Raw genomic sequence first — 11,468 nt, 5'->3', positions numbered from 1 at the left:
TTTTCAAATTGCAGCTCGTTGTTCTCACTGTTAGCTTAAATAACTGCAATGAAATACTTGTGAGTTCATATCATCGAGCAGATAAACGACGACATTGGCACTTGTCCTACGACAATATTATTACACAGCCTCCTGGATATGAGCAATACTGTTAACTGATTAAACTGTATATATTTCTCGATTCTGATTAATAATACATCAGCCTACAAATAACTATTCACGTATATTAGAGTAAGAATAACCTAATATGTTGTACTAAATTTGTCAGTAATTTTTTCTTAAGCATAAATAAGGTCCAGCATTCATACGGTCTGAAAATCTTTTAAACATGTAAACACGCATGTAAAATATGTAATTAAATAAATATTACTAATTATTATATTGAAATATATCTTTATTTGAAACAATTACATTGAACATATCAACTACAGAGTATTATGTCTCGAAGCTGTTCTCAGTTTTAGAAGACCAGAAAATACGGAGTAAAGAGAACTCCCCATCTGAAATATTTCAAAATTAAATATATCAGTACAAAATTTTCATAATTAATATTATAAAATTAGTTAAATATACCTTAATCGGAAATTTCTTGGTAACGTTGAAGTAATCATTCACGGATAAGCATAGAGATACTTTACCAAATCTCTTCATAAAATTCAGCATCTGTACAATAATTTATTGCTGTTATTATATTGAAATTACAGAGATATTATGAAAATTTATCTGTTAATATAACAGATTCATAATATTTAACCTTTAATTTCTGTTCTAAACTGAGATCGCAATCAGCAAATCTTTTTATATCTTGAAAGGATGTTTGCATCTAAAAGAGAAAAACAAAGCAAAAAGTTTGATCAAATCCGTATATGAAATTATTTTCATTTTAATAAAATTTCTTACGTTTGAGGTAAAAACTGACGCCAAAATTCCAACTAAAATACATACAAAACTTAATACAGCGCAAATTAGAAAAATAAAGACTTTCAATGCGAATTTCATTTCCGAAAAAATTGAGATAAAATAAAGTAGACACGTTTCTGTTAATAAAGTAGCATACAAAATCGTCAATACATAATTAAAAGGTCCGTTGAGTTGATTGGTGTATGTCCAAATTTCATGGTGTTGTGCCATAATTTCTTCCAATTCAAGTTCCAAGTTTGGATTATTCTTTCTTAGTAAGTACAGTTCTTCCGATACTTTCTGAAATGCTTTTGTTAAACTAACTGCAAGCAAGAAAAGAAACAAACAGAGGTATACCAAACCGCCACTCATCAATGTCATCCATATTCCAACTTCGATGCTACAGAAAAGTGCTTCGAATTTGAACAATTCTCTTCTTTTCAAGTCGTGATAAAAGAAAAATACATTCAAAAACTGAAGCCATAATGTGATAATTATTGTCAGAATCACTGTGGCCATTCGTGTGTAATTAATAATAGAAAACAGCTGATTTTGGCAGAAGTAATTCGATTTTCTTACTTTTATTTTTGTATTTAATTTTACTCTTTTAACAATACTAAATATTACGGCAAATATTAAGGTAAAAGTAGCGACGCCTACTTTGACAAAGTCATCATTGTTAACAATCGAGTACCATGAAAGGCACGGCGTTTTATTTGAAAGTAAAGGCACCAGCATGCAAAAACTAAGAAGGAAATGTATCCAGTGTATGCACTCGATATAGAATAAGTAAAATCTCTTCAGAAGTTTGTGCGAATAATTGTAGTTTCTTGTAACGCACAAACATGGATTGAAAAAGTTCCACCCGTAAATCTTTGACATAGAAGTGAATGATGACAGAAAACATTGCAGACATATTTCGTTTTCAAAAGTTAAAAATGTAGTTGTAATAAATGATGAAGTTTGCATTTTGTTCTATTCAGATATTTATAATAATCTTTTCTATGTAGAAATGGTTATTTTTGTTTATTAAAAAATTTATTGCAGACAAAAATGGGCCGAGTGGATGAAGTCCGTTGAGTTTATAATTCAGTTTCCTAAGAACTATGAATTAAGCTTTGCTATATTCATACTCTTTTATATAAGCCTTGTCTTAATTTAAGCGATTTTAATTAGTTCTCATAAGTGGAATTGTATAACTTTAATTTATGAATCTAATAAGTGCCAGAAGTCATAGCAGCACTAATTAATAATCTGCACAAGTTGATTTAAATCTACGATACTTCACTTTAATTAGCAAACAATACAATGAATTGGTACGCTTTTTAAATTAACGTAATTAAGTGCTTTAGAAATCGCTGTAATGGTAAAATATTGCTGCTGTTTTATTTTTTACTCGAAGTGCATTTCTAAGACATATAGGATAATTATTTGTTCTCTTAGAAATGCATAAATTATATAATGTGAAGATTAAAAACCAAGTGAATGCAACTTTCCATTTGGGATGTAAAGTCATTAATGCTTCTTAAAATAGAGAATATGACATCAGCAAACACTTCATTGTCTAAAACAATGGTTCCCAAACTTATTATGCCCGCAGTTCCCTTCTCATAGCAAAAACTTGAGTATAAACTCCAAGTGAACAACTCTACACAACTACATAATGGCAAACTTAAAATTTTAACTTTGGTGTCTTAAATGATGATGTACAAATTAAATATAAATAAAACATGTTGATTTTTAAAGTAGTATTTATTCAAATTACGAGCTAAAGCTTGCTCGTTTTTGAAAAACAGATATGATGTAATGACAAAAGAAAAAAATATATACTGTAGACCCCCTATAACTACGGTTCCTATAATTACGATTCCTATAAAACTGCGAAAAAATTGCGACGGTATCCATAAAAAAAGGTAAAAAAAATTCCTATAATTAGGTAAAACGTTATCGGGCAGCCGAACTACTTTCCGTGCCGTCAAGCGCTACGCTACAGAAAAATTACTATCATCTGTACAGTATTATATATAAATTAGGTACTGTATATATAATTATATATAAATTAGATACTGTATATATAATTATATATTAACTTAATTTATTGTAACTTTATTATAATTATATATATNAAATAAAGAAATTAAACAATTATTTAGAAAATATTTATTGAATGATTACCCGAAGAATAAAATTTGTAAGTGGTATAATTCTTTTATAAATTACAGATATAATGTTAAAAATTGTATAGATAATAACATTTATGTAAAAATGCCTTATATATATAGTTTTTATGAACGATATAAACCTTTATTTAAAAAGTCTTCTGTATGTGTAGTGGCCAAGCAGGAAAATAAAATGTCGAATGTTATTAATATTATAAATACTAAAGGTCGAAAAACAGTAAGAAATCAGCTTGACGTCGCAGGAGTGGTCTACAAGGTATCATGTGATTGTTTACAAGCGAAATCATATGTTGGAGAAACGGGACGGAAGCTCGAGATACGCCTAAAAGAACACGAGGCAGCGATTCGTCTAAAAAGACAAGAGTCACCATGGTATCAACATTGTGTTAATTATAATTGTAAAATTAATAGAGACTCTGTAAGAATATTGTATAAAATGGAAAATTTGTTTAAAAGACGTGTGGTAGAACATCTTTGTATAATAGAACATGCAAATTTGTTGAATCAGAATGTCGGTCTTAACGTTGATGCATGCTGGGAAAAATTTATTTGTATAAAAGGAAATAAGTGTCTGGTTGTTGGATAATCCACTGATGAGGCTGTAAAGGCGAAATGCATTTGGAACGTGATTTGAAAACTATGAAAATAAAAGAATTAACATTGGTTAAAGTAAAGTATCTTTGTTGATTACTATTTGTCCGCTAATATAAATCACTCGAAGTCGGTCTAGGAAAGAGTGTTTTAATTTACTCGTCTATTTTTAGAAATTATATTTTTAAATTATTTATATATTTTTAGTTATTGAACAATCTTTATAATTATGAAAAACAACTAATAATTATAACTGTTTTGGAAATAAAATTAAATGTATTAAATAAGTTTTCTGGATAAATAACCTGAAATTTGACGGTAAAATAAAAACACTACACCATTCGTACATTTCCAGCAATAACTTTAATTAATCGGAAAACAAACGTTTACGTCAGTACGTAAAAATGACTACCAATTTATTTATTACTATTTATTTTTAACTTTTATAATAATGAAAATGACTCACAATCATTTTGCCTTTTATTAAACTTTACGCAGACCTTCTGACGTTGTCCACGCACCCCCAAATTACTGTAATTTTAATTTGTCACGAACCTCCTCAGCAGTTTCAAAAAACCTCAATGCTCGTAGGAATCATTTTCAGGAACATTGGTCTAAAATCGAATACCCACATGCAAGGCGTTTTGTTAGTGTTATATTTATATTAGACAATAAAAAAATTTAATATTCTTGTCGGGTGTAATATCATTGTTTAAAAAACGTTTTGTACGATTGTTATAGAATGTTGAAAACGTGCTGAAGAAAGGCTTTCAAGGATATTGCAAAAGAATTATCGTATAGAAAATTTGTCCAATGAATAAAAATATCGAAGACTGTCGTTCAGTTTCCGGGATGAAGTGTGCTCGTACTGATTTATGTAAGGATAATTATATTTAATTAAAAATTTCTTTCGAAAATCAGGAATGTTTAAAATTATGTTTGTTTTGAAAAATTAAAAGCATTAATTAATTTAGTTTTAAAAACGATAATTAAAATATTGTGTTATTTTACTTGATTTATAAAGCCGAGTTAATTTGTTTGCTTTCCAAACTGATGTGTTTTAACTATAACTTCATGAGGAATGTCTTTTAAATTACTTAACGCATTAATTAATTTAGTTTTAAAAACGATAATTAAAATATTGTGTTATTTTACTTGATTTATAAAGCCGAGTTGACTTATTTCCTTTCCAAATTGATGTGTTTTAACTATAACTTCATTAGGAAGATCTTTTAAATTACTTAAAATACGGCTAATGTATTTTATTAATAAAATCTCTTAACCCGTGCAAAAGACCGCATGAGTCATTTTAACTTCGGATCTATTGATAATACACCGATAGTGCTACTTGTTCATAAATGGCGCGTATAATTGAATTAAGTCGTATACCGAACAAAANTTCGATTAAATATATACCAACTTCTAATACAATCCGGAAATTACGTTATCTCAATTGAATCTAAAATATGATTAAAAATTGCGGTCTGGCTTTGTGACGATGTCACAATAAATAATTGCTTGTTTTCTGTAAGAATTCCAGTCCAGGAAACAATCGGATGTAATGTAGTTTTATTTGCAACCAATTTGCATTTGGCTTTTTCTTCTGGTATAGATTCTATTCTCTCGACCCCTTTATATAATTGTAACACACTAGTGATAGTTTCATGTTTTACAAATACATGCTCATTTGTAGATACAACCTACCTGTCTTTTAAATATTAGTAGCTTAACTCCTTTGAGCATTAATTTTCTATTAATTTATCATTGGATTAATATACGTTATGTTCATGCATGTTTTTAATTCCAATGTAAACAGCTGTAATAGCAACATGAAGTACATGGTGATATAACTTTGTGTGTGTGCTCTAGATGGCAGGGATGAAATTCAATCTGCAATAACCTGTTTTTAGGAATACTGCATAGCCTTATATCCTGAAGTTTACTCAGTAATGAGTTGGCTTTGAGTTGTGAAACAAATTGCAAGTTCCATTTTTAATTTTTAGGTAAACGGTATGCCAGATATATCGTACTCCTTAACTTTCAATGAACCTATACAATAGATTATTTAGGCCTGACTCAGTACATTGATAATACCCCGCACATTACATTATAAGACAATCTACGTACACTACAGAACTGTGTATATATTTTTGAAATTTGTTCGATCGATTTAGAAAATACTTTGCCATTTTCCATTAATTGCGATGAGGATTCGAAAAATATAATAAAGTATGGGGTCCACGACTTCGTGTTCGTAATACTGTGAGTTAAAGAGATAAAGTAAATTCTTCCTGATGCCGCTGAGCACACCTAACGAAATTTAAGAGACAAAATACAAAATAGCATTGCACGCGGCTAATGAAAAAAGGGGCTTATAACAAAACAATACACAAGGACAAAGCAATCGACGCAAATTGATTTGTGCACAAAACAAATTTTTTTTTTTTTTTTTTTTTAGTAGAACCTGCTAAAGGCGCAAAATCTTGGAAATGCTTCCTTAGAAAACTGCACGATTATCACCGTACAGTAAGTGTATTTAACTATTGTTATTGACGTCTTTATTATAGTTGCATGTTTAAATTATACAGAATATATATATATAATATATATATATATATATATATATTATATATATATATTCTGTATAATTTAAACATGCAACTATAATAAAGACGTCAATAACAATAGTTAAATACACTTACTGTACGGTGATAATCGTGCAGTTTTCTAAGGAAGCATTTCCAAGATTTTGCGCCTTTAGCAGGTTCTACTAAAAAAAAAAAAAAAAAAAAAATTTGTTTTGTGCACAAATCAATTTGCGTCGATTGCTTTGTCCTTGTGTATTGTTTTGTTATAAGCCCCTTTTTTCATTAGCCGCGTGCAATGCTATTTTGTATTTTGTCTCTTAAATTTCGTTAGGTGTGCTCAGCGGCATCAGGAAGAATTTACTTTATCTCTTTAACTCACAGTATTACGAACACGAAGTCGTGGACCCCATACTTTATTATATTTTTCGAATCCTCATCGCAATTAATGGAAAATGGCAAAGTATTTTCTAAATCGATCGAACAAATTTCAAAAATATATACACAGTTCTGTAGTGTACGTAGATTGTCTTATAATGTAATGTGCGGGGTATTATCAATGTACTGAGTCAGGCCTAAATAATCTATTGTATAGGTTCATTGAAAGTTAAGGAGTACGATATATCTGGCATACCGTTTACCTAAAAATTAAAAATGGAACTTGCAATTTGTTTCACAACTCAAAGCCAACTCATTACTGAGTAAACTTCAGGATATAAGGCTATGCAGTATTCCTAAAAACAGGTTATTGCAGATTGAATTTCATCCCTGCCATCTAGAGCACACACACAAAGTTATATCACCATGTACTTCATGTTGCTATTACAGCTGTTTACATTGGAATTAAAAACATGCATGAACATAACGTATATTAATCCAATGATAAATTAATAGAAAATTAATGCTCAAAGGAGTTAAGCTACTAATATTTAAAAGACAGGTAGGTTGTATCTACAAATGAGCATGTATTTGTAAAACATGAAACTATCACTAGTGTGTTACAATTATATAAAGGGGTCGAGAGAATAGAATCTATACCAGAAGAAAAAGCCAAATGCAAATTGGTTGCAAATAAAACTACATTACATCCGATTGTTTCCTGGACTGGAATTCTTACAGAAAACAAGCAATTATTTATTGTGACATCGTCACAAAGCCAGACCGCAATTTTTAATCATATTTTAGATTCAATTGAGATAACGTAATTTCCGGATTGTATTAGAAGTTGGTATATATTTAATCGAAACCTACAGCATGTAAGGTTTCCACAGCAAATATCGTTTTTGATTTATCTAACTCCTTTACTCGAAGTTAAGGAAAGACAGACAGACAGTGGAAATTTATAGGTTTACAATTTTTTTTTAAATTTGCAACTCAATTGTTTCATTACTCTTATTCTTTCGATAACTATTTTATGTTTAATTTAAAATAAGAAAACTTTGCATTAGAATATGCACTTTCTAAGGTTGCTTTAAACCTATGTATATTTTTCTTATTAGTTGTATAGAAATATCATTAATTAAACTTGTAAATTCTTAAGGTAATATATCGAGCATTATGAATAAACTTATAATAATTGTTTCCAAATGCAGACAATCATCAAGTTACAGTAGAAATCTGTTTGTGTTTAATATCTTCGAATTAATATATAATTACTCTTAATTTTAACTGAAATCCTGGAGTAGGGATGCACAAACTATGGCCCCCTCGGCGAAATTCGGACCACCCGTACGTCCGCAGCCTAACATGACACATGATAGAAATAGTCCCACTTTTTGTATATGTAAAATATACAAAATATTTGTTGCCCACCCACTTACGACACGTGCATTTTGGCCAAACTTCGATTAAACACCACTGTTCTAGTGAGTAGATAATATTAAAAACAACCAATCCAATGAAAGCATTTGATAAAATTTTATTTTAATTTTCGTTTTTGTTAAAATTTTGTGAATGCAGTTTACAATTTTTAGAAGTAGAGGACAACTTCAAAGTAGTAATTATTGCCGGGATCGATGTCTTCTGGTTGAATGCCACTATTGTTTGCAATGTAGAAATAATTAAATGGAGTTGTAATATATACGTCATCACGGTTTAAAATTTGAAGTTCTAGATAAGTAGTGGAATTCTTTCTTAGAAATATTGGTTCTGGTAAACTGACGTTTCCGTGATAGCTACAGTCGAAAGTATCCCAGGGAATGTTATTTTCCGGTGAATTCGAATGGCCAAGTAGATGTACACTTCTCCTTTGTGAATGATGAAATTTTATTGGAAGCGTAAAACTTGTAATGTAGCAATCTTCTCTTACGAATATTTCGCATTTGAACCGGGTGTTTACATCGATTGGAATTGTAATTTCTAATTCATTGATGATATTAAACTGGTTTTGATACGTAAACAACGCATCATACATTGTTTCAGTTCTTTTGTCTGCATACCGGCAAAAATACTCTGGGTAGTTGTTGAAAGTTTGATTCTGGAGACAACTACGAATAGAATTTACTTCGATTTCTGTCAAGACGTGTTTAGTGAAAACATAAATTTCTGCCTCATCTATTGTCATGGCACGAAACCTAATTTTCGAAAGAAACGGTCGTATCTCTGTACGGATTTCTTCTTCCAATTCTCTGTTTTCTAAGTCAGGAAATTCTCTCGTAACTCTCTCTTTCACCCAACTATAAGAGGCTTCAAACAGACTTACTTCGTTTAATGAATAGTATATGGGACGCGACAGAAATCTCGTAATCGTTGTTTCTTTGGATTGTAAAAAGTCCTGAGTACGAAATATTTCATCCCAATGGCGATCGAAAAGTCTCCAGCATTCGTATTGTATAACTCTTTCGTTCTGTTCACACGCAAAATCATGAACCGAACACACATCTTCAACACTTATCTCTGACCTGATGTAATTTCTACAAACTTCCTTAAAATTGTCCATTTTGTAGACAATACTGAACCGGTACGATTCCATCGCAACTGCTACCGATGCAAATGACGTGTTTCCCCCAGATAAAAAGCTATAGTAAATAAAATATAATGTTCAAAATTATAATAAAATATTTACTTTAAAAGTCTTACGGAACTAATCCAGTACTATCTAAAAATATATATTGTACGAATTACCTATAAGTATCAATTATACGTAATTAATCGATGGATAAAGAAAAAACATACCTTTCTAATGCAAATATTAACTGCCCTGAGACTGGTAAGTATATAACAAAAGGTTTTAGCAACGGATCGATTGAAAAATACCCATTAAATATGGGAGTACGGTTTCTCAAATTAGAGATTAATACACGTACTTGATCACCCTCCATATTTTTGAGAAACACATAATCACCTTCCGTCGTAGAAGTTGGCATATCCTCTGAATTATTATAAAGTTGTAATATGCTCGGATGCGATTTTCACTTATTTATTAATTTTATTGTTTAGTTATAATTGTTGTTGTTGTATTATTTTGTGGTATTCTACTTTGTTATTGTTATTAGATAAGTTATGGACTGATTAATACAGGCATTATAAATAATGAAAAAATGAATTTCGGGTGTTTTAACATAATTAATCATTATGAATACTACTATTACCTAGTCGGAAAAAGTGATAATAATACGTTTAGAGCCAATCAGCTCTTGCATCCGAGTTGCGTGTGCGTATTGCATTTTGTATTGAATTTTTAATTTATGCCACCAATAGATAATCTTCTGTGACGTTTTAATTTTACTTTTGTCTCTTAAAACAATGTCTTCTTTTTTGAAAAAAGTAATGATTATGGAGCAATCATTAATTAACTGATATGAATAATCGCTACAACACCAATTAAACAGGTTAATAGATCAGAACATTCAAATTTTTACAAAATCGGCATATTTGATAATACAAAAAGTGAGTGTCATAAATAAATGTTGCTTCTAGAACATCTTAGTAATCCCAGTAACTTTCTTCAAGTACAGATGACACCCCTATAACACTGTTGATTATTCCGTTTTATATGAATTCCATTTTATATGAATTCCATGTTGTACGAGTCACTTAAATTTTACAAATACGTATGCTGGGCTGCGAACGGCTCACGTATTTGTAAAATGTAAGTAACTCGTACAACATGGAATTCATATAAAACGGAATAATCAACAGTGTAATGGGGGGTCAACTGTATACTATCAAGGCACTGTATCGCCATCTATTGGCAAAAATATAAATTTTAGTGACATTCTAGAAGTTTAGGTGGGATAATTACGTAAATGTTTAATAGATTTTTTTCCAAATTTAACTAGCGATTTCTCTCATTTTGTTCTAGTACTATGCCAAGTTTGATAAAAATCGGTCTTGATTTCGTTTAGTTTTTATACCTTAATTTTAAATTAGTTATAATTAGAAAATCACACGCTGGACAATTTTGGAATTCCAAATCTTCGCTTACAACTCAGACTAATAAAAATCTGTGAATTGAAAATTAATGTGATAGCTCGAAAGACGCGGGAGTAATGAAAAATATGCATATTTAAATCTTTTTATCATAAAATGAGCGTTTTTAATTTAACTCATAACAAACCTCATTTGTAGAAATTTTCTTATAATTTTCATTTCAAAGGCCGATATGAAAAAAGTTTCTTTACTTTTTCATACCATAACATTCCCCACCCACAGTGATAGTCCGAATCATTACGGCGATCGTTTGGATTTGATTAATAACATCGGGCTTTCAGAACTTTATATTGTTATTTTAGCTGTAACGATGAAATGTAATATTAATTTATTAAATCCAGAGAACTCAAATGAATGTAAATTTTGTTTTCTTTAAGAGATCAAAAGATCGTTGTATAGACACCCTGTTTATTCAGAAGTCTTTATGTAGCTGTTGTTATTTCATAAATATACGATTAATTTAATTATTATTTGTTACTTAACAACAACATCAAACCCGTAAGTACTGAATGCAATTTGGCACTATATTTTACGCTTCCGTGTAATGTTTGTTTGTTATGAACTTAAGGACATTTACTCTTGTAATATACTATGAGTAGTATTAAATAGTGAAGTAGGTTTATTATCGATGCATGCCGAAGTTGTTCCCAACATGATATCACGTATGTTCAGCAACATGTTGAATACGGTATATAATGCATTGAACACCTAAAAAAATAAAAAAATATCAATTTTTCATGTTAAATCATCATATTATATATGAAATACAATCAAAAGTTTA

General features: G+C 29.9%; 1 protein-coding gene and 1 long non-coding RNA gene across 2 annotated transcripts; both read right to left on the bottom strand.

Annotated features, from left to right (window-relative positions):
- Positions 1-304: 304 nt before the first annotated feature.
- LOC111636273 lies at positions 305-787 on the bottom strand. Its single transcript, XR_002758511.1, has 3 exons — positions 755-787; positions 574-663; positions 305-500 (listed from the first exon to the last, which is right to left on the bottom strand). It is a non-coding gene; the product is annotated as an uncharacterized LOC111636273 (long non-coding RNA).
- Positions 788-8,039: 7,252 nt separating this feature from the next.
- LOC111636276 lies at positions 8,040-9,716 on the bottom strand. Its single transcript, XM_023381482.1, has 2 exons — positions 9,431-9,716; positions 8,040-9,273 (listed from the first exon to the last, which is right to left on the bottom strand). Exons 1-2 carry the CDS (start codon positions 9,619-9,621, stop codon positions 8,226-8,228), a joined length of 1,239 nt encoding a protein of 412 aa, XP_023237250.1. The 5' UTR covers positions 9,622-9,716; the 3' UTR covers positions 8,040-8,225.
- Between the last annotated feature and the right edge of the window lie 1,752 nt (positions 9,717-11,468).

The sequence above is a fragment of the Centruroides sculpturatus genome, unplaced genomic scaffold (genome assembly GCF_000671375.1).
Source record: "Centruroides sculpturatus isolate CEXI.00-Female unplaced genomic scaffold, Cexi_2.0 scaffold1075, whole genome shotgun sequence".
NCBI lineage: Eukaryota > Metazoa > Arthropoda > Arachnida > Scorpiones > Buthidae > Centruroides > Centruroides sculpturatus.
The sequence above is the reverse complement of the archived record's forward strand: the minus strand, read 5'-3'. Positions and strand labels throughout refer to the sequence as shown.